Source organism: Mus caroli, chromosome 2 (genome assembly GCF_900094665.2).
Source record: "Mus caroli chromosome 2, CAROLI_EIJ_v1.1, whole genome shotgun sequence".
Taxonomy (NCBI): Eukaryota; Metazoa; Chordata; class Mammalia; order Rodentia; family Muridae; genus Mus; species Mus caroli.
In genome coordinates this window covers 27004648-27028746 of record NC_034571.1, presented here as the reverse complement: position 1 = coordinate 27028746, position 24099 = coordinate 27004648, and the positions used below count along the sequence as shown (strand labels likewise).

The 24099-nt window shown below is 48.5% G+C and overlaps 2 protein-coding genes across 20 annotated transcripts in view; one reads left to right on the top strand and one right to left on the bottom strand.

Moving 5' to 3' along the window:
- Gpr107 (G protein-coupled receptor 107) overlaps positions 1-1769 on the bottom strand; it is a 66827-nt gene extending 65058 nt beyond the window's left edge. Inside the window, exon 1 of the mRNA XM_021149672.2 lies at positions 1594-1769. Within this exon, the coding sequence (XP_021005331.1) occupies positions 1594-1716 (123 nt within the window). The 5' untranslated portion in view covers positions 1717-1769. The remainder of the gene's footprint in view (positions 1-1593) is intronic.
- Positions 1770-10252: 8483 nt separating this feature from the next.
- Fnbp1 (formin binding protein 1) overlaps positions 10253-24099 on the top strand; it is a 118689-nt gene continuing 104842 nt past the window's right edge. For all 19 annotated transcript variants that reach the window (XM_021182068.1, XM_021182059.1, XM_029471034.1 and 16 more), the window contains exon 1: positions 10253-10476. In XM_021182068.1, the coding sequence (XP_021037727.1) occupies positions 10453-10476 (24 nt within the window). In that variant the 5' untranslated portion in view covers positions 10253-10452. The remainder of the gene's footprint in view (positions 10477-24099) is intronic.

Genomic DNA, 24099 nt, shown 5'->3' with positions numbered 1-24099 from the left:
AGTTCGAGGCCAGCCTGGTCTACAAAATGAGTTCCAGGACAGCCAGGGCTACAGAGAAACCCTGTCTCGAAAAACCAAAAAAAAAAAAAAAAAAAGAAATGTTGGACAGGGAGCCAGGAGCTGTGGTCCCAGTGTGTCTTGTTTGTTACAAGTAGTTTTGTTTCTAATTCCTAAGCTTTGTAAACTCAGCTAAATTATATACCCAATAAAAAACAATCTGCAAACCTCAAAATGCGTGACTTTAGAAATGAGGAGTCCTTACCCTCAGAGTGATGAGCCCGCAGACTCGGATACCTTGATAAACTGTACCAGAATTATGAAGCTACAGAAAGGCCAAGAAAGCTGTTAAGATGTACGATGGGCTTACTTCAAAAAGCATTTCTCTGGGGAGAGTGCCTACAGCTTTCAGTGGATTTTATAAGGAGCCAAGATTGATCTGTCTTGCTGTAGGTAAGAGTCACTTTACTCAAGATCATTTGTTTGTTTGTTTGTTTTTCAAGACAGGGTTTGTTTTTCTGTGTAGCCCTGACTGTCCTAGAACTCACTCTGTAGACCAGGCTGGCCTCGAACTCAGAAATCCGCCTGCCTTTGCCTCCCGAGTGCTGGGATTAAAGGCATGCGCCACCACCGCCCAGCTTCAAGATCATTTTAACTTACAATCAAAGGCTGACAGCCCAAGTGTGCCTGTATGGATTTGGCCAGGTTTCAAATCTACAGTCTGTCTGGACCCTTTAAACGCTACATTCACAAGCCTTGATCCTTCACACCTAATGGAAAGTGTTTTTACAGACAGCTGTGTCCAGATCCACAACTTCTTGGTACACTGACTATTAGGAAAATGTACAAGGCTTTGAGTCATAATGATGTCACTTTCTGGTCTCCAGGTAGATTAACCGGCTGCCAATCCTGTGTAAGCCTTAGAGAACTTTCTACTGTGGGTTAGCTACCATAGCGGTTCTTGGTGTTCACTTCAGGCCTGTCATAAACATCTTCCTTAGGCAATGGCCATAGAGGGGGAATGAAAAAGGCCCACTACTTAGAAACACTTTGGACGCTGAGTTTAAATCCTCAGGCTTGTTCTTTCTTATTTTTTCTTCTTGAAACCAAGGCATGTATTTGAATTCCTCTTGGGGATCCTGGCTTTGGTCAGTCAATCAAGCACCCTAAATCAAGCAAGGAAACAGGCTAAGATTCCGCACAACTTCAAAGCGCCAGATCAAGGAGCACAGAAGGGCAGAGATCGCGGACAAGAGAACTTGGAATTTAAGTTATGAAAGGGTGAGTTAGGGAAGGTTGCCACCAACGTGGAATCCAGGGAAGCCAGCAGGAATGGCAGGAGCGGCCTCCCAGGTCTTTGGGGATTTAGGCCGCGGCTGGGCTCCTTCCTCAGGACCTCAAACCTGCAGGGACCAGACTACCCGAGGCGGCCGCACGGCGTAGTCCATCCCCACGGGGCGGCGCAGACCCCCTGGCTCAGGGGCCGAACTTAGAGATCCCGCTGGGCTGAAGTTGGCTCAGCCCGGGACAGCGGTCGCGCTCCCCCCACCCCCCGTCGCCACTCCCTGATCCTGTCCCCAGCCTGCCAGGCCTTACTTTGAGCGCCAGGTGATGGACGCGGCCCAAGACGGGGTGGACCAGCAGCTCCAGCAACGCCAGCAGTCGTAGCAGCCGCAGGCAGAAGGAGCCGGAGCGGCCGAGGGGTACCGGGACGGCCATGTTTGTTCCAGCATCACCAGCTGCTTCCTCTCCCACCCTCTTCCGGGTCAAAGTGCGGCGTCCCGGAGGTGCTCTGGAAGGGGGCGCGGCTGCCGCCTCCGAGGTCCTTGGGATCATTTTACTGCAAAACGCAACGCTGGTCACGGAGGGACCTGAGCGGACCACCTCGGCACTCTTCAGTTGGCCTCCCAGGACGGACTTCCGGCAAAGCCCCTGTGAGGACCCTGAAGCGTTTGCCATGACAACCATGGCGGGGCAAGTTCAAGCCGGGCCTCCTTTCTGCCTCGCCGGGCTTGGGAATTGAGGGGCCTGGACCAAAGTCTGGAACCCGCAATGTCCGCCACTGACCCTGGCGGATGATTGGACTGCGGTCGGTGGTAATAACTTAGAAATTGCTGGCCTGCCTTAGATTCCTTGACTTATTATCATCCTAGGCCCTTTACACAAACTTCAGCTTGAAATAGTTGCAGTAATAGGATTTATTTAGTCCATAGGAAGCAATCCACTAGGCCTTTTTTTTTTTTTAAGTGGCATTTAATCTTTGGGACAATCTAATTAGATAAGAGGTAGGTGTTATGCTATTCCTCTGTTCTACCTAAACTCTAAGAAATGGTCATTTTGTCCAGTCTGAGCTGGGGATCACATGCAGATTTTTAACTGGTACATCATTTTGTCTTGTGTGATTTCATGCCACCCCTGGAGTCTGAGCCTTAATGTTTTCTATTTTAGTCTCCTTGGAAACTTAGCTTCTAGTCCTTGGCACTTAATGGAAGGACTTGGTAGTAGGTCCCTGGTACCAGGGCTTACAGGAAACACTCGTATTAAAATTGCTGATAACCAAGTTGGTTTAGTTCTTAGATTCTTGTTTTTAGCTGGACACACAACATATGCTTTTGTGTATGTGCATGTAATTATTTAAGCAAAATAGGACACAATAAAAACACAGGGAACTTTACCAGGCAACCACCACTATGTAGGTGTGTGAACACCTATGACAGAATCAGATTCCTATAGCTTTTTAACTGGAACTAGGAACAGGATATATTTTGAAGGTCTGATTGGTTGCTTTTATGTATGTGTGTGCCATGTATAGGTACCTCAGAGGACCAGAAGATGGTGTCAGATCCTCTGGAGCTGGAATTGCTGGCAGTTGTGTGCTGCCTGACATCATGAGTACTAGAAAGAGGAGTCAGGTATCTATCTATAAGAGCAGTAAGTGCTCTTAACCACTGAGCAATGTCTCTAACCCAACATGATAGATCTGTATATATAAATACATAGAGATAGGTAGTTAAGTTTGTTTTTATGTTGTGTGTTTATAAATGCCATGAGGTGTACCCGTAGAGACCAGAAGGGGGCATCAGATCCCTGGAACTGAAGTTACCTGTGGCTGTCAGCCATCCATTGTGCTTGCTGGGAACCCAAACTCCAGTCTTCTGGAAGAACAGGAACTCTTAGCTGCTGAACCATCTCTTCAGCCCAATATGATATACTTTAATGCCACAAACTGTGAACTTCAACAAATTCACTTGGAGCCAGGAGGTGGTGGTACACATCTTTAATCCAAGCACTGGGAACGCAGAGGCAGGCGAGTGGATATCTGAGTTCAAGGCCAACCAGAACTACTCAGAGAAACTTCGAGTTGAAAACCCAAACAAACAAACAAATCGATTTGTTGGGACTACGCTGTCTAATTAAAAAAAAAATCACTTGGGAAAATACAGAACTAAAAGCGAGATGGTTTTGGAGGCCCTGGGTTTGCCTCTGTGCTTGCACAATCTTCATACACTGATATACCACACCCCCCCGCCCCCCGAATCCTTCCCCTGACTTAAAAACCAGGCCAAGTTCAGTCACACCCTCCTCAGAGGCAACAGTAGAACATGCAGGTGGAGACACAGAGATTGGGGTTTATCTTAAGACGCATTTCAGTTTCGTGGGAGGGAAAGGCAGTGACACTGGCTGGCTGGTGGCAAGCCTTGTCTTCCCTTCGCTTGGGTCTTGGGCCATCTCTTTTGAATATGCAATCTTCCGTGTTTGAACAGGATTTTCATCTGATCCCACCCCCTAATGAATCCTAGAGCAGGAAACCCTGGAATTACTCTTTTGCAGCCCTACACAGAGAGGTGAGAAATTATTTTCTGAGTGAACTTGATTGGCTATGTGATCTATATGTATGCTATGTCATTTATAAGAGTCCTGTGAGATGTCTTATTTCCTTTCATCAGATCAGGTTTGGTTAGATTAGTTCAGAGGCAGTCTGTCTGTGTATAAATGGCCCACCAGCACAGGCAGACTCACCCTGCTCACAAAGCCCAGGACAAGAGCCCGTCTTGCCTCATTGAGAACGAGGCCGTGGCATGCGTTGTTGGACCGGAAAGCTGTGTAGATAACCCAGATTTTTCCCCTTGTTTACTAGGTGTGAGATCAGTGTCAGAGAACATTAGGTAGCTTTTTGAAGATTATCCAGCCGTTGGGCAGTTTTAGCTGGCATCTGTGAAACCAGGACTGAAATTGCCATGGAACACCCTCACGGCTTCTTGCCCAGTATTATGAAGAGCTTCTTACTTTTTTTTTAAAAAAAAGAAAAAAGATGTATTATTATATTTTATTGTGTGTATATGTGGGGTTGGGGAGTGTGTGTGTGAGTGCAAGGTTCCTGGAGGCCAGGAAAGGGTTAGAACCCCTGACATGGGTGTTGGGAACCATATTCAGGTCCTCTGCAAGAGCAGGGCACGCTCTTTTTTTGTTTGTTTGTTTTTGGTTTTTTTTTTTTTTGNTTTTTTTTTTTTTTTTTNTNTAGCCCTGGCTGTCCTGGAACTCACTCTGTAGACCAGGCTGGCCTTGAACTCAGAAATCCGCCTGCCTCTGCCTCCCGAGAGCTGCCTTTATAGCCTCGCCTGTCTGATTTTTATAAGTTTATATTTTAAAAAAGGAAGCAAGCAAATGGAGAGATGACTCAGCGGCTAAGAGTGCAGTCTGCTCTTCCAGAGATCCTGAGTTCAATTCCCAGCAACCACTTGGTGGTTCACAACCATCTGTAATGGGATCTTATGCCCTCTTTTGGTGTGGGACCTGCATGAGGCTCCTGAAAGTTGTCCTCCAACCTCCATGTGTGCACCAATGCAAGTGCACACACACAATAAAGAAATAGAACTGTAATTTTTTTTTTTTTGGTTTTTCGAGACAGGGTTTCTCTGTGTAGCCCTGGCTGTCCTGGAACTCACTCTGTAAACCAGGCTGGCCTCAAACTCAGAAATTGTCCTGCCTCTGCCTCTCAGGGGTTCTTCATTTTTAACCTTGAGAATTATGGCAGAACCTCTATAAGGCCACAGGAATCAGGTCTGCTCAGCAGTGGTGAGGAAAGGGAACTCTATGGGTGTGGTCATTATGTAATCAGAGGAAGGAACATGGAAGACCCCTTACAAGTCTTTGAAAACTTGTTACAAGGAGTCAGTATGGAATGTTCTTCAAACACTGCGTCCCTGCAAGGTGTAACACATGACTTCTGAGTTTCCAGAAAAGATCATTTGCGAAACCAGGATGCTGCAACCGCACGTCTTGTTGAGTAACAAAACAAGTTATGCCTGCTTCTCCCTGTCAGTGCTTTCAAGGGGCGTTCAACCTGGGGCTGACTGGAAAAGCCTGGAGGTCAGGAAGGACAGAGCTCCTGAGCCCTGGCTTTGGGCCTTGCTCTCTTAATCAAGAGCCTTTTTGGTTTGCAGGGTCAGTTCAAAGATGCCACTGGTAGGAAACTAGGGTTTGAATTCAAATTCGTAGTTTGTTTATAGTGCTATTCACACGATTTAGCTTGGGCTTGGACAGTTGAGGAAATAAGATATAACTGCTGTCTGTTTTTCCTTTTACCAAAGTTTTTATTACATGTATGTATGTATGTATGTATGTGGGAAGGGACACATGCCCCCAGAGGTGGGGGGAGGGTGGATAATGTTCAAAATCTGTTCTCTCTTTCTGCCATGTGAGCCACGGGGATAGAACTCAAGTGGGCAGATTTGGCTACAGCTCCTTTGCCTGCTGAACTGTCCCACAGGTCTGTGTATCTTTTCAGAAGAGTTCTTTGAGAACCCAAAGCTAGCACAGTGAAAGGAAGCAGAGATTTGTCGGGGCATGGTAGCATCTGATGGCCATGTCTTCCAGATTGCAGTGGGAATCTCAGGCATCTCTTGAGACAGAGAAGAAACCCTTAAGACATCTTTTTGGCAAGTGGGCAAATGGCAGTCCAGTGGCTTCAGCCCACTGAAGGTGAGCTGGGGGTGAACCTGAGAGTCACTTTTCAACCTGGGACACTACATCCTGCTCTACCAGTGACAGACTGTGTTTCTTGATTTACCGAGTCTTTGTAGACTCAGCAACAGGGTATTAAAATCTAGTTGCAGTTGTAAGATTGCGCTCACTAGAAAGTTCCTGGATTTATTCTGATCCTGTGTCTGCTTGGCTGCATACAGGGCTGCAGCTGGTTCTAAATTTACCATAGTTTCACCAACAGTTGTGGGCTTACAGGAATACTAAATGCATTTTTTTTTTTTTTTTTGGACTCAGGTCATTTCCAAGCCAGCCTTGGCTACATAGTAAGTTTGAGGTCAGCCTAGAGTACATAGACCCTGTCTTTGAAAAAAGACAAACAGGGCTGGAGGATGGCTCAGTGGTTAAGAACACTGGCTGCTCTTCCAGCTTTCCTGAGTTCAATTCCCAGCAACCACCTGGTGGCTCACAACCATCTGTAATGAAATCCAATGCCCTCCTAGCAACAGTGTACTCCTATAATAAAATAAATAAATCTTTAAAAAACAAACAAAGTCTGGCACTGGTGGCACACGCCTTTAACCCCAGCACTTGGGAGGCAGAGGCAGGCAGATCTCTGTGAGTTCCAGGCCAGCCTGGTCTACAGAGAGACTTCCAGAACATCCAGGGAGACCCTGTCTGCAAAACAAACAACAACAAAACCAGCCAAATAGAAACCAAACAGTAAGCCAAGCTTGATCACATGCCCTTTTAATGCCAACACTGAAGAGGCAGAGTAGGCAGATCTTGGTGAGCTCAAGAGCAACCTAATCTATATAGGGATTTCCAAGCCAGCCATGAATGCACAGAATAAAAGGGGCGAGGGGGTGGATTGAGACTTAACTCCATTTTAAGTTGAGCTATGGGAAATTTTAAGCTAAAATAGTGTAGAAACTATTGAACAAAACAAAAAATGTCATTGGGAAACTTTAGTGATAGACAACCATCATCTGCCTTGTCACTCAGGCCTGTGGGTCTAGATGTAAGAGCAGTTGGGAAGCCATTGCTTCCTTGCTGTGGCACACGGAGGGAAGGAGACCCGTGTCTGTGTCCTCTTTGCTAAGTGCTTTGCAGAAATTGTCTTCTCCATCTGAAGGAGCCATGAGGTCACTGTTGTATTATTGTAAGAGAGGAAACTGAGGTTTGGAGAGGGGAAGCTCTGCAGCTGCTTGCACGGAGCTCTGCATAGCTCAAGTGCACATGGTGTAAATTACCAGAAGCCACACGCTGAGTAAGGACTGAACCCTGGGATCCCCAACAAACAGAAAACCCAGTCTGCTTCAGAGACTCCATCTATTTGCCACTGAACCCCACGTCAAATAGTCAATAATTCCAGTCAGGTTTAGAACGGGCCAAATACCTGATAGATTTGTCTCTAATTACTCAGAAATGGTGACTGGAGCAGGAGGATACCCACCAAGGTTCTGGGCTGTCTGGGCTACACAGTAAGATTTTGTCTCAGAAAATAAGGACTCAGAAGATGGCCAGCCAGTAAAGACATTTGCCATCAAGTCTGATGACCTAAATTCAGTCCCTGGAACCTGTGCTGTGGAAGGAGAAAACTGGCTCCCACATATGTGCTATATGTGCATACCAACACACTCATATACACACAACTAAACAAATATATAAATATACTAAGCTTTACAAGGTTGTAGCATGAGTCTTTAGTCCATCATCACTTGGGAGGCACAAGCAGGTGGATCTCTGTGAGTTCAAGGCCAGCCTGGTCTACAAAGAGAGTTTCAGGATAGCCAGGGGTGTTACACAGTGAAACCCTGCGAGGGGTTGGGGGGAGGAAGGAAGGAAAGAAAGAAGAAAAAGAGCAAACCAAGCAGCCAGAAGCCTATGCAGGAATAGTTGGTGGTGTTTGTCCAGATGCTTAGAGTTAACCCCTTCCACGCCATCATCAGTTCATTCAAGGGCAAAGACCGCAACTCTGTGACTCGAGGTGGAGCAGGTATGCAGCCGTGCTGAGGTCAGCATTTGCTAGGCTGAGGCCGACCCAACTAAAGCATCAGCACTGCAGCTGCTTTTCATTTTCTGAGCTTTTGACTCAAGCATCTTCCAGTCGCCATCCAGCCTTATCCACCATGAAAGATACGGGGTAAGCGTGCTCTGTTAGCTCGACTCCTGTAGTTAGCTCGACTCCTGTAGTCCACAGTGGCTTCCAGAGGTTCTGCCGCTAACAATTTCTGCTTACTCGAATAAAACGACTCCTCTTTCGGCATCTTTCTCTCCTTCCGCTTCTTTCTCTTCAGGGCACAGGTTGCTTTACCTCCTGGCTAGCCTATTTTTTCAAGTGGTCATTCTAGTTTTCCGAAGTCAGGATTAGATCATTTTGTGGACGGCAAAGGAAACGACAAACAAGCAGGGAGAGAGGCAAGGTGATAAGGATGCCAGCAGGCAGGGTCTCCCTAGAGTGGTCATTTTCAGCTTGGAGAAAATAAAACCCAGTGGCATTGCGGGGCCTGGGGAGATGGCTCAGGGAGACCAAGAGTATTGGCTGCTGCTCCAGAAGACCTAGGTTTGGCTCTCCATCCCCATGAGTGGCTCACAACCATCTGCAGGTCACTTCCAGGGGTTCCCAGGGCCCCAGCCATGAATGGGTGCACTGATACACACTCATACGGAACACAAAACAACCCTGCGGCGTGGTTAACACTGCTTACAGTCCCAAGCCCTCCAGCTCACCCTTGCCATAAGTCTGCCTTGGAAGGAAGGTGCCTGACCATCCTGACGCTTGCATACCCGGCAGGCGAGAGAGTAAAGAGTGCTCAGACCTGGTAAATGTGGGAGCAAAATACTTAAAACAGACACAAAGGGTGAAGGCCATGTCTTGAGGCTGACAAAAGACAGACCAAAATAGTTTTGATAGTTGTAACTGCCCTGCAAAGGAAGTGGGAGGCCCTGAGGTTTAAGGCAAGGTTTCTCAGCTCCGCCCCTCCTTCCTTTTTCCTTTCTTTCCTTTTCCTTTTCCAACAAATTTATTATTTTGTGCTTATTTTTGGTTTTTGAGACAGGGTCTCACTATGTAGCTGTAACTCATAGAGATCCACTTGCCTCTGCCTCCATACCTCACCATTATTGTTTACCATTGTTATTTTATTTAGCCGAGGCTTTTCCCTTTGTGGTCCAGGTCATCCTACTTGGTATTTACTATGTGGCTCAGGTTGGCCTTGAACTTGCAGCAGTCTTCCTACCTCTGCCTCAGGAGTGTTAGGACTCCAAGTCTGGGACGGCACACACTGGGCTGAGATTCACCCTTTAAGGAGATTTAACTCTCTGGTAGAAAAAGATGAACAGGTTCAGGATAACAGGGAGTGGAGAATTGTGTAGGAGAGGGTCAGGACTCTGGAGGAGTGGTCTCGGAATTCAGAGAAAGAAAGATTCTGAGGAGACCGTTGGAAGCCCCCAGATTCTCCACAGCATGTGAGAAATGACATTCTGTGGAGTTTTGGAAGAGTTAATGAGATGGCTCCTGTTCTGCGTCAGCCACTCACTGGCCAGTTCACCTCCTCTGTTCACATCTCTAGGCCTGGACTGGTAGACACTGCCTCCTTTTGGCAGCTGAGGCTCTCCCCCAGATAGAGGTGAAAACTGTTCTAGACCACCCAGCCAAAGAGTGCAGAGGCTGAATTTGAACCCTTCTGTCCTTCAGCGGGGTAACAACTTCACTGCCGAGATTCCTGGCCAAACAGGCAGAAAAAGGCACTGATTATAATTCTTTGGGCTCACATACCCGAGTTCTTTCCCTGGGTTCCTGGATCTGCTGGATTGCTGTTCCCTTCAACGTCCTGTGTACACTGTGCACCGACGTCACGGTCCCAGGCCCCACTCCTACGCGGGCTGCCGAGCTCTTTGGGCCTCCACAGTGGCTGGATAGTGGAAGACGCCACTCCGGGAGCTTCTAAGGTGGGCGTCGGTGGCCACCTGGCGAAAGTTCTGAAATGCAAAACAGCGCTAGGCGCGATGGGTAGAAGGCAGACGGCGATGGAGGGACGTGATCACCAGCAGCCCAGTCTGCAGAGAGCGCAGGTCCCAAAAGAGTTGGGCTCGCTGGTTGCCGAATACCAATGACGTGCAGGAGTCCCCAGGGGTTCACGTCCTTCCAGACCCCCGGGGCAACTGCGCCAAAGGGAGCCTGTGGGCGGGACGGTATGCACGAGCTGTCAGTCCGGTCCCGCCCCGTCCCGCCTCTCGTCCCGCCCCATCCCGCCCCTTGGCTCCGGTGCGGGGCGGGCGCGCTGCGGCGGTCGCTGCTGCTGCTTCCTCGGGCCATTTTGCTCCGCGCGGAGCGACGAGAGGTTGCGAGCTCCGGCTAGAGGAGGCGCGGGCCGGGGGAAGCGGCGGGCTTTCCGCATTCGCAAGGTTCGGAGGGCCGCAGCGATCGCCGGCGAAGGGGGTCGGAGGCCCCTTCCCGGTCCCTGCACCATGAGCTGGGGCACTGAGCTCTGGGTGAGTGAGGGGCCGGGCCGCGGGCGGCCTGGGCGGGAGGCGCATCGAGGGGCCTCGGCGTGCGTCGTCGCCCAGCAAAGAGAGAGCGCGGATCGGGTGGCCCAGGCGGCCTCAGGGCGGCGTGGAGCTGGGTCCCGGCTCCCGGAGCGGCAACCCGCGGGCGTTCCCCGGGGGCGTGGGGCCCGCGCTGTGCCGGGCTGCGTAATTGCGCGCGCCCCTGGCCGGAGCTCTGGGGCCGATCTAAACGCTTGGAGGTGCGGGCGGATCCCGCGCTACTCCCGGGGGCGGGGCGGCCTGGCAGGCACAGGGTTTCGGGTCTCGGGGGTACTGGTAGCGAGAGGTAAGGTCTTCTCTCTGAAAGTGAGGACTTTAGCCCCGAGGCGGTTGGAGCGCACTTGTATCTTGGAGACAGCTCAGATTCTGAATTTGAGGGGGGCTGCGGTGTTTGGTCCGCAGGGGGACAGCAGTAGGGGAGATCATAAGATAGCACGGAGGGACGATTGCCGGGGACCTGGTTCTGTCCTGCTGCCCAGAGGAAACGAAACGGTTTTGAGAGGGGATGATCTCGCGGGGATCCTTCGTTTGGGGGTGCAGGTGGGTTAGTGATCAGCTTGTATCTGGAAACGGTCCCATCGAGGGCGATCAGAGGACGCCAGGACAGCTCTCAGGGCATCTCCGGGAAAGGGAGGCCGTTGGCCGAGGGGCAGGGCCTGTTGCCCTGCCTTCCTCTGGACTCGAGCACCGGGGAAAAGCTGGTCATAGGCTTGCGGTGCAATGGCCTGGGTGAAGGTGGGGAAGAAACCGCGGTTACTGCGCCGAAATGTGCCCGATACCAGTCCTTCTCAGTGATGAATCCTAAGTGCCCGCTGACTACCTTTCTGAATTCCATTTGTGAAGGGTGTGGAGGGGAAAGTATGGGGTGGTGTTGCCATCCAAGATGAGGCCAAGAAATGCCCTGTCAAAATAAGGTTAGGGCAATTAGGGAAATGCTGTGCATCCTCCTTAAATTGTTTTCTTTGCCTTGATTGTTTTTACATAACCATTCCTTAGACTACAGTGGCTTCTGCTAATACTAAAATCCCAGGAGCACTAGCTCCCAAGATAACTCATTTCATAAATATCCTCTGTCAAAGGGGTTCCCATTCATTCGGCTGTCAAAATGTCAGGTGACGGGGCAAATGCCCATTTTGAAAATAAATATAACACATAGTTTGAAAGCAACTTGTACACATCCACAGTAGGCAAAACTGTTCGCCTATGAGTGCTATTTTCTTTTCTGATTTGGGGGTGTGTTGTTTGGTTTAGTTGATTGGGTTTTGTTTTGTTTTGTTTTTCTTTCTCACCGTGGTGGGGGCACATCAGAAGTCAAGGTCAGCAACAGAATGGAAGTCTGGGCATGTGTTCAAACAGCAGGGCATAACTCTGAAGGCAGAAAATACTTGGTTCCTGAGTGACTTAGGGAGGTGGACATTTTGAAGCCATATTGGTGAAGGTTCTAGCTGGTGATCTAGCAGAAGAGGGCAGGTAGCTGGGCTAAAGAGCTGACATCATGGCTGTTCTTCCTGCATCTTTGAGGAGTGGAAGATAAGAGGACGGACGTCAAACACAGGAGCCACTCCTGGTGACTCACACTGTAATCCCCAACTCTGGAAAGGCTGAGGCAGGAGGATTGCTGTGAGTTTGCATCCAGCCTGGAATACATAGTGACTCCCAAGTCAGCAGGAGCTACGTGGTAAGGCCTTGTCTGAAAGAGCGAAACAAAAAGCTACCAAGGATGTGACTCAGGTAAAATACTTGCCTGGCCTGGACCTGGACAAGGCACTAGAGATTGAACCTAGCACCAGAGGTGGAGAGAAGAGAATGTCGGGAAGTATTTTAAATGGTGAGAGATATAAAGTATTTGGATTTAGCTTACTTGATAAATGTGTGAGTTTACTTATAGCCAATAGGAGATTGGCCTGCCATACTATATATGAAGTATATGGAAATGAGAAAAAAAAGGGTGACTTAATTTTTATTTTTGGTTTTGTTTTTAAGGCATGGTGAGTACAGGCCTTTACCTTTGGGTAGCTTATAGTTTAATGGAAGGAATAGGTGAGCGTGTTATGACACTATCAAGAAAAACTAGTGCAAAACATGAGTTTTGAGGCAAAAAATACTCGCTATCAGCTCTCTTAAAACAGTTTTACAAAAAGAAAGGAAGGAAGGAAAGGAAGCCAGCCTAGGGGGATGAGGGAAAGCAGGGTTGAAGAGGCCCGCTGTCTCCGGCTGGGTCTAGTGGTCAGAAGCTTGGATGTGCAGTGTCCTGGCGGCCAGGCTAAGGCCCTGATTGAGGGTTTTCCTTACTTGGTGGCTTTGGGACCTCGCTGTAGTAATGAGATAATGATGGGTTGCTAAAGTCTCACTTGGCAGAATGATACTTCTGGATTCGATGGCACAGTTTGGGTGGCCGCAAGTGATTGGCGGCAGGTGGCCTCAGTGCTCAGGACCGGCACCGATCTTAACAGATTGTATGCAGTTTTGGGACTTCAGTGAAAGTCCATCAAGGCCCTAAAAAAAACCCTTCTGGTTTCGAACACTTGTTCTAGGTAAAAAGCCCACTCTTAAGCCACATCCTGCTTTGTTAAGGAGTGACGACACCTTTTTCTTCTTATGGCAGAAAGCATTCACAGTCTAGGTGAGCTTTTGAGAAACTGTAAAATGTCAGGAAGTTAGAAAAACTTTCGTATCGAGAGTGAACTAAAGTCAGGCCTGCTGGCTAGTGGGGGGCAGAGACAGAAGGACTGAATGTTCAAGGCCCACCGGACAAACTTATAGTGAGTTTATGTCAAAAATTTAGAACACGGAAAGGGGTGGGGCCATAGCTCAGTGCTGGAGAGTTTGCATAGCACACACATGAAGCCTGGGTTCTACCCATGGTACTGGGGTGGGGAAAAGACAAAGTATAAATGGCAGGTTTGAATCGTATGTGTTGATGTAGTTCTTTATTTTTGTTTTGTTGGAGACAGTCTCACTGTAGCCCTGGCTGAGCTGGAACTCATGATGTAGACTAGGCTGGCCTTGAACTCACAGAGATCCTCCTGCCTCTGCCTCTGCCTCCTTAGACAGCAGTTTTTAAAGTGATTAGGTTAAGGCTGAAGCCTGAGCTCCAGGATAGATTGCTTGCCCAGCATGTAGGAGGCTCTAGGTTCATCTCCAGTGTGGCAAAAAAGAGGAAAAGGGAGATCAGTTCAGTACAGGCTTCAGCAGCCTTCCTGTCGTTGGGTTATGATCTTTTCTGTAACTCCATAACGTTGAACAACTGCTAAGTTCAAATGGCGCAAGCCTCGCTGCTGTGAGCCCCTCGTACAGGCTGGGGATGGCACTTACCTTCCTGACAGCATTTGCTAGCCTGGGACATCAAAATCTCAGGGGACATTTATGTTTCTACAAAAGATTCATCAAAACAGAGCTGGGGTGTAGCTCATTGGTGCTGTGCTTGTTTAGCATTTGTAAGACCCTGAGCTAGATTGGTGTGTATGTATGTGTGTAATGTATAATATAGTGTACATATATATATTATATATATAGTTATTAACATGTATATGTATTATATAATATTAGGTGTTTTATATATATGTATACATATATTCTTAGATACCTTAAAATAGGCTTTTTTAGAATGGTTTGAGATTCCCAGAAAAAGTGAGTAGGTGATAGAGAGATTGTCACCTCCCCTGTGCTCTTTGTCCCCAAATGAACACTGTCTGGCTACGTTTCTCCTTTATCCCCTACACATGTGCTTTGGCACGCACTCCCACTCCCACCACACACACATAAACACACACACAGACGCAAATATGAAAGTTGTTTTTGAAAAGCAGTTTCTTTCCTGTGGTTCATGGCACTTGGGCCTGGTAGCTCTAGGAGCTATATTAGGGCCCTTTATAATGTGCCAAGTGTTAAGCTAGGCAATACTGATTCTTTTTCGACCTGAAGTGGTGTCTGGTTTGGGAGAGGTGTGAGCTTCTGCTGCCCTTGACTTCTAAATGGGCATAGATAGAACACTAACAGCCCATTCCCAAGTCTTCCTCAGTGCCCTGGCCTTTCTTGACCTTTCACAGAGTTTCTGTTTGGGATGAGCACAGCAAGGCCAGCAGCACAAATTCAGTCGTTCCTTCTTCCTCGGGGCAAGCTTTGCCCCCAGCCCTTCTGGTTAGCAGAAACAAGGCAAAGCCAGCACCACTCAGGCAGACCAGGGACCTGCACGCCCTGCAGCCGGGGATGCCCTGCGTTTGCGCCAGGGAGAGCAGGATCTCAAACATACGGTGACTTCTGCGTCTGCCCATGCTGACCGTGGAGCTCTCGGGAGCTCACACCTGGCCTTAGTGAGCTGTGGGGAGGACTGAGGCTCCAGTCCAGCATCCTCAACTCCTAGCTCAGCCCTGATGCGTGTTTCCCGGGAAGCATAGCTCACAGCCCCGCCCACACGAAAGAATTAGGCTTGATTTTGACACTGAAAAATTGTACACTACCAAGAATACACAGATGCTCTGGGGAATTAATCTAATTAGACTTTAGAATGTGAGTGTGAAGTCATCAGGAATTTGTATGGAGATATTCGTTTCCTGTTTTAGTACCCGAATTTGTATGAGCTAGACTCCTAGTGTGATAAGACACTTTAAATCCTGAAGGCAGAGTCTTGCACTATATAGCTTAGGCTGGTTTAGAACTCATGATATAGCCTGAACTTTTCCCCTCTCAGAAAACTTCCTGCTTCAGCTTCTCAGGTGCTGGGATTACAGGTATGAGCCACCAGACCCAGCAGAATATCCACCTTGTTTCCTTGCAAAGGGCAAGATATCCTTTACATTTAAACTATAACCTTGGACCTGGGTTCAATTCCCAGCACACACGCACGTGGTGGCTCACAACCATCTGTAACTTCAGCCCTTGGGGATTGGATGCCCTTTTGCGCTCTCAGTGCTCACCAAGCACGAAGACAAAATACCCAAAAATTTATGTGCATTACAATATTTAAAAATTAAACCAAACAACCCCCCCACCCCACCCGTAACCCAGGCAAGTAAGGGCATGCGCTGCCAAGCCTCAGCTGAGTTCCATAAAGTCAGGGAGACCTGACTCGTGCAGGTTGTTCTCTGACTTTCACACGCACGCTGTTAACAGCACAGGCGCCCCTGACACACAAACAAATTAGTGAAAAAAGAAACAGTGACATCATAGAAGCTGGGGGAGAGGGAGAGAGGTTTCAGTTAGGACAGACGGCCCTAACAGTCGGAATTGTAGCTTGTTTGTTTGCTTGGTGGTATTGCTTTTTGTTGTTGTTGTTGTTGTTGTTGGCTTATTTTTATTTTTGGTTTTTCGAGACATGGTTTCTCTGTGTAGCTCTGGCTGTTCTTAAACTCACTCTAGACCAGGCAGGCCTCGAACTCAGAGATCTGGATGCCTCTGCCTCCCAAGTGCTGGGATTAAAGACCTGCACCACCACCACCCTGCTTATTTGGTCACCTCTCCTCCTCCCCCTCCTCTTCTTCCTCTTCTTCCTCCTTTTCTTTTTCCGTGCTTCTTTTTTTTTCCTTTATCTGCTTACTATTTGTTTGTTTGTTTTTTGATACAGAGTTCATGTAACCCAGGCTGGCCTACATTTATCTGTGAGGATAACCTTGAGTCTGAGCTCTGAGATTACAGGCATGCTGCAGCTTGCAAGGCTGTATGCAGCTGGGGTTGGGAAGCCTAGGCTTTCCTGCATGCTTAGCAGGCACTCTACCAGCTGAGCCGCATGCCCAGCCAGGATCTTAGCCCAGCCCCAGCCATCTTGCATGCATTCCCTTTGCACTTCTTCCTTTCCCAAAACTGGCTTCTAACGGCCTCAGCGGCGCAGACCTGTAACACCCCACACACTGCCCCATGACCTTCAGTGACCTTAACCTCAGCTGAAGTGTTGCAGTCCTGATTGCTATCTGCTGAAGGCTTCCGAGTCCCAGGAACTGTGGGAATATCCCATCCACTCCCTAGCTCTCCCCCATAAGGACGTGGTGGGCCAAGTTCCACTTGTGGCAGCTTTCAGGAAGAAGATACTGAGATGCTTTCAGAAGTGTGCAAGGCCTCCGGCCAGAGTGGGGGTTGGGGCGTGTCACTCTGGGACAGAAAACCGGCAAGCAGGTCACCATGCCAACCTCTCCTAAGCCATCAGGGAGATCCAGACAGAGGTGGCCCATTTCAGGGAGGCTTACATTGAGCAGAAATGGCCGCCCTCCGCCCCCAAGAAGAACGTGACTTTGACCTCCCTTCACCTCCATTACTCCTTGCCTAGGACAACGGTGAGTGATCAAGGCCTTGACTTCGACAGGTGTTGAGACAAAGCCCAGAGAGGCTGCTTATCACAGGCTGAGCAGCTCGGCAGTGAGTCCATTTTTGCACCTCTTCTCATGGTCAGGCAAGAGGGTGAAACATCTTACCCAAGATCACAGATTCTCAGAATCCTACATCTATGGCAGTCTGAAATAGTTTTCTTTCTGTATTTAGTGCTGAGGACAAACCCAGGGCCTCTCACATGCTAGGCAGAAACTCTACTGCATCAACCCTAGTGCTCTCCCCTTTAAAATTAAGAAGATAACTAATAACATTTCTATTAACTTGGCATGCGTAAGTAAGGGGGTGCACATGCGCCATAGCCGGAGGGAGGTCAGAGGACAAGCAGTTGCGGTTAGCTCTCTCCTTCCATTGTGTGGTTCCTGGAATCAAACTTAGGTCACCAAGCTTGGAGGCAGGCCCCCTTCACCCACGCAGCCATTTCACGGGCCCAAAAAATTATGTGTAAGCCAGGCCTAGTGGCTCACAGTTATAATCCCAGCACTAGAGAGAGAGGCAAGCAGATCTCGATCTCTACAGAGTCAGGCTGGGCTCTATAGCAAGGCTCCGCCTTACAAAGCAAACAAAACAACTAAGTTTATTGTTTCAGCAGTTTGCTTTGTTTCTCTCTCTCTCTCTCTCTCTCTCTCTCTCTCTCTCACATCTTTGAGCCTTTTAATATAGAAAATTCCAAATAAACACATAGTAGAGAAAATAATATCCCGAGCCCCCACCCCCACCACCCCTGCCACACATACTCCCCATCATCCAGGCTCAGGAATGGCCGGGCTCTGCCATCCTATGCCATTTGGTACCCAGCGTATTCTTGTAGGTTTCTCTCCCAAACATCACGACGCTTTCCTGCTTCCTGGCTTTCTGGAGACCGAAGCCCAAACCCTGCATTCTCCCCCAGGCTTAAAATCCGGAGAGCCAGAATCCAGAAGTAGCTCTTCAGAGGTAAGGAGAGGATATTAAGCATTTCTTCCCAGAACCTAACAGCTAGTTAGTTCCAGTTTGTAGCTGAGTCTCTAGCAGGTGGAGCCCCTCCCTCCCTCCCTCCCTCCCATATGAGAGCTGCCCACATGTAAATGAAAGTTTCTCTTCTGGCACCCAAGTCAGTCAATCACAGTTCAAAGCTTGCAAGTGTGTTGCTCCCCCTGCGTCTCTTTCCCCAGCTTCTGTTTCACTTGTCACTTGACACAGGGTTGGGTCCCTGAAACCTGTTTAGTTTTTCTTACTCGGGATTGAATTTAGGGCATGACACATGTTTGTTAAATACTCTTCCAAGGGCTGTGGAGATGGCTCAGAGGGTAAGACCACTGGCTAGTTAGGCAGAGGACCTGGCTTCCAGAGTCCCAGCACCCACATGGTGGCTCACAGCCACCTGTGACTCAGGTCCTATCAGAATCCAGGGCTCTCTTTTGGATTCTGAGGGCCCTATGTGTATAGGGTGCACAGACACACATACAGGCAAAGCACTGTACACATAAAATAATAATAAATTCCCCCCCCCCAAAAAAATCCTCTTCCCCAGAGATTTACCCCCCACCCAGATTTTTCTTTTTCCTTTCTTCTTCCTTTTTTGTTTTTTCTTTTCAGAGTTCAGCAAGCGCTGCAGACTGACCTTTAGCTCTGTAGGCCAGGCTCCTTGTTGCTTGAGTCTTCTGCCTCCGCCTTTCGAGTAGCTGAGCTTAGAGGGTTGTGCCCTTGGGCCTGGCTAATGAAGTATTTGATGCTACTATTATTGAGAAGCGGAGGTCTGGCCAACTGCTGTGGGCTGCAGACCTGGTGTATGGGCGTGATTGCCAATGAAGCTGGTATCTGCCATTTGTCCAGTAAGCCTCTCAAATTTTCTTCTTTTCCCTCTTTCCTCACTTCTTTGTCTGTTTGGCTAATTGGTTTTGTTTTTTTGTTTTGTTTTGTTTTGTTGTTTTGTTTTTCGAGACAGGGTTTCTCTGTGTAGCCCTGGCTGTCCTGGAACTCACTCTGTAGACCAGGCTGGCCTCGGACTCAGAAATCCGCCTGCCTCTGCCTCCCGAGTGCTGGGATTAAAGGCATGTAGCACAATGCCTTGTTGTGTTCGTTTGGTCTTTCTTCTTAAGTATGCTCGTATGTGTACCCGCTGGTGCTGGTGCTGGAGGGGCAGAGGACGGTGGTCATGGGAGCTCCTGCAGCTGCAGTTGCAGGCGGTTGTGAGCAGGCTGCTACAGGTTCTGGGAACTGACCCTGGTTCTTCTGCAAGAGCAGTGAGCTCTCTGTAATAGCTAACCATCTTTTGTGAGAACCCTGGTTCTCATGAGTGCTGGGTAAGTCTTCCCCTAGGGATCCCATCCCTGAAGACGTTATTCCCTAATGCAAAGAAGTTAGTTCATATAGGTCTTAGCCAGAAAGTAGAAAAGTGGTTTTTTTTTGTTTTTGTTTTTTTCTAACAAAAGTGTTTGTTTAAAAAGCATTTTTAATTAAATTTTGGATTTTCTGAATGTCATGTAAGGCTTTCAAAGTTTTGGTCTTTTTATTTCTTTTTGTGATGCATGCGCACGCACATGTGTGTGTATTATATGTATGTGTACACATGTGCAGGCCAGAGGTTGACATCATATGTCTTAGTAAGTCACTCGACCCCCCCTCTTTTAAATTTTTTTTTGAGGCAAGGTCTCTCTCTGAAGCTGTAGCTCCCAGTTTCCGTTGGTTTGGCAGGCGCCTGGGAACGACCTGTGCCCAGGACACCACTGACTTCACCTCCCCCCCACCCCACCCCACCCCCGTGGAGAAATTTGAATTTGGGCCCTCGGGCTTTACTAACTGGGCCACCACCCTAGTCCCTCAAAGTTTTGGTACAAGATCTTAAGCTCTGCATCTCCTATCCATGGGGGGCGGGGAGGGGGACGTGGATCTTTAAAGGATCTGATCCCCTCGGGTTTGCACTGATTTTTGTACAGCCCGAGATGCCTGTGAACTCCTGAGATGGGATGACATTTCTCTGGGGAGACCTAGCACATAGGCCTCCACTTGAGAGAGCAGCTCTGGAGAGCGTGGGCGGGATGATGCTGGGCAGTCATCCCTCCTCCTCCCCGATTGGCTGACCTCTGCTGTGTGGAGATCTCCTTCCCAGGAAGGCATGTGTTTGCTTGAAGGGACTGTGTGTCCGCTGGGTGAGAGCCACTGAGTCCATAGGAATTGTAATAAAGGGTATGTTTATGGGAGGAAAGGACCTTGTCCCTGGGAACAAACTAAGGGCTCTTCAGATGCCCGCTGGCTTGACAAAGGCTCCGCATCATGACACCTGCCTTCTAGTTTCTGGGCTCTTTGTTCCTTGTCTTAAAATTGATACTTTGCATGTGTTAACAATAAAATAAAATAACCTGATATTAGGCTGGGTGTGGTGGGTCATGCCTGTAGTCGCAGCTGATAGGGGGTGGAGTCAGGAGGACCTGAAGTTCCCCATCATCTCACCTACACGTGAGGACAGCCACGACATGAAACCCTGTCTCAAAAAACCAACACAAAACCAAAACAAACTGATCTGGGGGAATGTCTGTATGTGGTTGTTTTATGAAGCAGGCCAGTTCTCTGGAGGCCATAGCACAGTGTGATTTTCCTTTTATTTAAAGAAATAAAATGAGCCCTCAAACCACTACATGGAGTTCTGCAGAACAGGCTCAGCCCGGCTGCGCTCTCAGACACTAGAGTTCTGTTTTGGGCACCCAGCTCACAACCATCTATAAGTCCAGTTCCAGGGGATCCAAATGGGCACCTGCATGTGTGGGGTGCACAAACACACACTCAGGCACACACATATAAAGCAAAAAAAAAAAAAACAAAAAAAAAACAAAAAAACCAAACCCTACTATACTAAGGTTTACCACATACTTGGGCCCACCAAATGTATACATTTAATTTATCCTTGAGGTTAATAGTTCTCTCAGGCTATTTTTACCGCTTTTAAAAACAGATACTTAAGTCACATTCTTTCTCCCCTCGCAAAGCTGGGGTTTTGCCACTTGAGACATCTAATAAATTATTCTGCGTATCAGCTTATCTCAGGATCGATTTCTTCTCAGCAAAGATAACTAAGATTTAAAAATATTTACCTTAGGAAAGATATACGTGGAAATTCCTGTAAGTGTTTAGACAAAGGCATTTGGATTGCCTGAGTGTCTGTCAGTATATAAATAGAAATTTCACCAAGGCTCTGAGTTTTTAAAATTACCTTTGTGTGTGCGCAAGTGTGTGTGTGTGTGTGTGTGTGTGTGTGGTTGGTGTGTGGTCAGAGCAGGACCCTGGTGGGTTTTTTCTCTATTTCTTACCACCTTCTTCCTTGACACGGGGTCTCATTGAATCTGAAGCACCCTGCCTTTTAGGCCAGACTGGCTGGCCAGCTGCTGAGATCTGCCTCTGATATCTGTGTGCGCACTAGGGATTCAAACTCGGGCACTTGTATACCCACTGAGCCAGTACCCAGCCCATGCGTGTGACGATCTATTCTGGGTGAACGTCAGTGGGGGAAAAAAATGAAATGTCAGCACCATAGACCAGAAACAAAGTGGAGTTTATCTGGCCCTCCGTGAGCCAGGTCAGAGGAGCAGCCACATTGCCTGTGTGTGGTACTTGTGCAACTTAACCTCACATTATTTATTTTTGAGCATCCACTGAGCATACTAAGAAACAGTTTTTGGGTGTGATAAGAAGGTGGGCAGGAAATGACATCCGGGTGGGGGCTGGGGACTGGGGAGATGGCTCAGCAGTTTCCAGCACTGTCTGCTCCTGCTGAGGGCCTTTGTTTTATATGGTTCCAAGGACTCCAGGCCTGCAGCTCAAGGAAAGCTCCAGGAAGTCCGACACCCTCTTCTAGCCCCTGCGAGCACCACCACACACATGTATGTGCAGGCAAGCATTCACACACATAAAATGAACAAGAAATGAGAGGGCAGAGCCCATTTGGGAAAGAGTTCCATCCTGGTGTTGTGCTGAAGGGCTACAGTTGTCAAGGAAGTATGATCAGGTTGGGTGGAGGCCAAACTACCTTTCCAGGAAGAGGAAGTAAGGACCAACAGCCTAGAAGCGTGAGAGAACCCAAAGCTGTTCATTGAGCCAGGCAGGCTATGGCGTTGTGAGAGGGGCCTGAGAGGGTAGAGCTTAGCCACAGCCACACAGGACTTGGCTCCTCCTTCAGAGCGTGTTCCATGACTTTCAGATGCGGGTAGCTAGTCTTTCTCCTCGTTAGTAGAACACTAAACTCCAGCCTGGACTAGGGAGATATCCTGGTGAGTGAGAGCACTTGCCATACAAACATAAGGACCCGAGGTCACACCCTCGGAGCCCATGTAGAAAGCCAAGCATGGTTGTACAGGGTTAGGGTTAGTGGACAGGAAGGTCACTGGGGGCTTGCTGACCACCAGCCTAGCAGCAGGTTTAGTGAGAGACACTGTCTTAGAAGCAAAAGTGATTGAATAGGAAATCTCATGTCCTCCTGACCTCCACATGCGTGTACTGTATATACACGTGTGTACAGCATCCTCGCATGTAGGCTTACGCACATGGAATCTGCCGTGGCTTCTTCCCTGTCTTCTCCACTCCTGTGCTACTCACACAACCTCGGCAGGGTTATCAGCCTCTGCTCCCAGCTCTTTCAACCTAACAGTGGTGACTGGAGGTGACTCTTACTGACCAAATCCCCAAGACTGACGGATAACACAGAATGCAAACTGAAACTTCATGAGGGGCAGAGGTGCCAGTCTGTACACTCCTTCCCCAGAGGCTGATCTGTGTGGAAAACTCGATTCTGTATTGAGTTTCCTGGAGAGCAGAAAGTCCAGACAGGATCTGATGAGTTGAATAGCTGTGACAGCAAGCTGTGGGCACCTGAAGCTCCTCTGGCCTGGGGAGGGCGGGGCTGTTGACTGGGAGAGCAGGCAGCCTCTTCCTTGGATGTTACAGAATGACTCTCCCCCAAGCCAAGGGCAGCACACTTCGCTCTCATCCTTCCTTCAGCCTTTGTCCAGTCCTGCATCTCCCAGATTAGCTGCAGTCATCCTGAATCTAAAGCTGGATCATCTGACATGTTCCAGCACTTCCCAGATCCGGCAGAGCAGGGAATCTACCGGTTGACCCATTTTTTTAAACAAAAGATTTATTATTCGTTTTATTATCTTTCTTTCTTCCTTCCTTCCTTTCTTTTTCTTTTTTCTTTTTTCGACAAGGTCTCACTTGGATGGCCACAAATTCCTAGAGACCCACCTGTCTCTGCCCCCTGAGTGCTGAAATGAAAGGTGTATGAAACTACAGACTGATTTCTTTTTTCTTTTTCTTCCCGGGGGCGGGGGTTAGTGTGGTTGAAACAGGGTTTCTCTGTGTAGCCCTGGAACTCACTGCCTCCCAGTGCTGGGATCAAAGGCATGCACCTTTAGTGTCCAGCTGAGAAACACACCACACACACACACACACACACACACACACACACACACACTGGGTAGGCGTTGTCCTAGAAAAGAGAAAAGGGTGGGGCACCCACTGGTAGAAATCTGGGCACTTTGATGAATGATGGTGATCCTTCTTAGGTGTCAGGATGACAGGTGCTCCAGAGAGAGTAGGAAACAGGGAGACCAGTAGATAGCTGACATGTGCAAGCTGGAGGGAACAGACACTTGCATCCGGAAGTCAGGGAAGGAGTCCAGGCTGGACCATCATAAAACAGGGATTAAGGCAGTAGAGGTGGAAGGTTTTCACAGGCTCAGTCCTCTGGATGCCGGTGTCTAACTTGAGATTGTCACATGGTGAACTGTCATTGTCTTTCATGGCCACTGTGAGACATTTGTTTTAAGTTAGGGCTTGGCTTTCAGATGGATGGCTTCCATAGACCGGCTCCAGGAACACAGCCCTTCCAAGTGAAGAGGGGACAGTTAGCACAAACGGCCACTGGTGGGCATTGTGCTTTGGGTAGCCGGGAACAATGACTGTCAGGAGAACTCCACGTGCAGTCCATTAGAACATCATTTGAAGGCTGCCCACAGGCTGCCTCTGACTTACAAGATGAATGGGATTTAGAATTATTCAGTTCTCACCTGGACGACTGACATCCTTGTTACCACAGACCTAATATTGTTTAATTTTCCTCTTGACAACTTGTGAAAGAAATCTGATTTTGAGAGAGCTTACCTCATATGGCCAACAGATTCTATTTTGCAAAGCCGGCCACAAGCCTGTCTCTGTCCCACAGACTCATCTTACGATGTCAATACTGATGTGTGTTGTGGAAGCAATACCACATGGTTT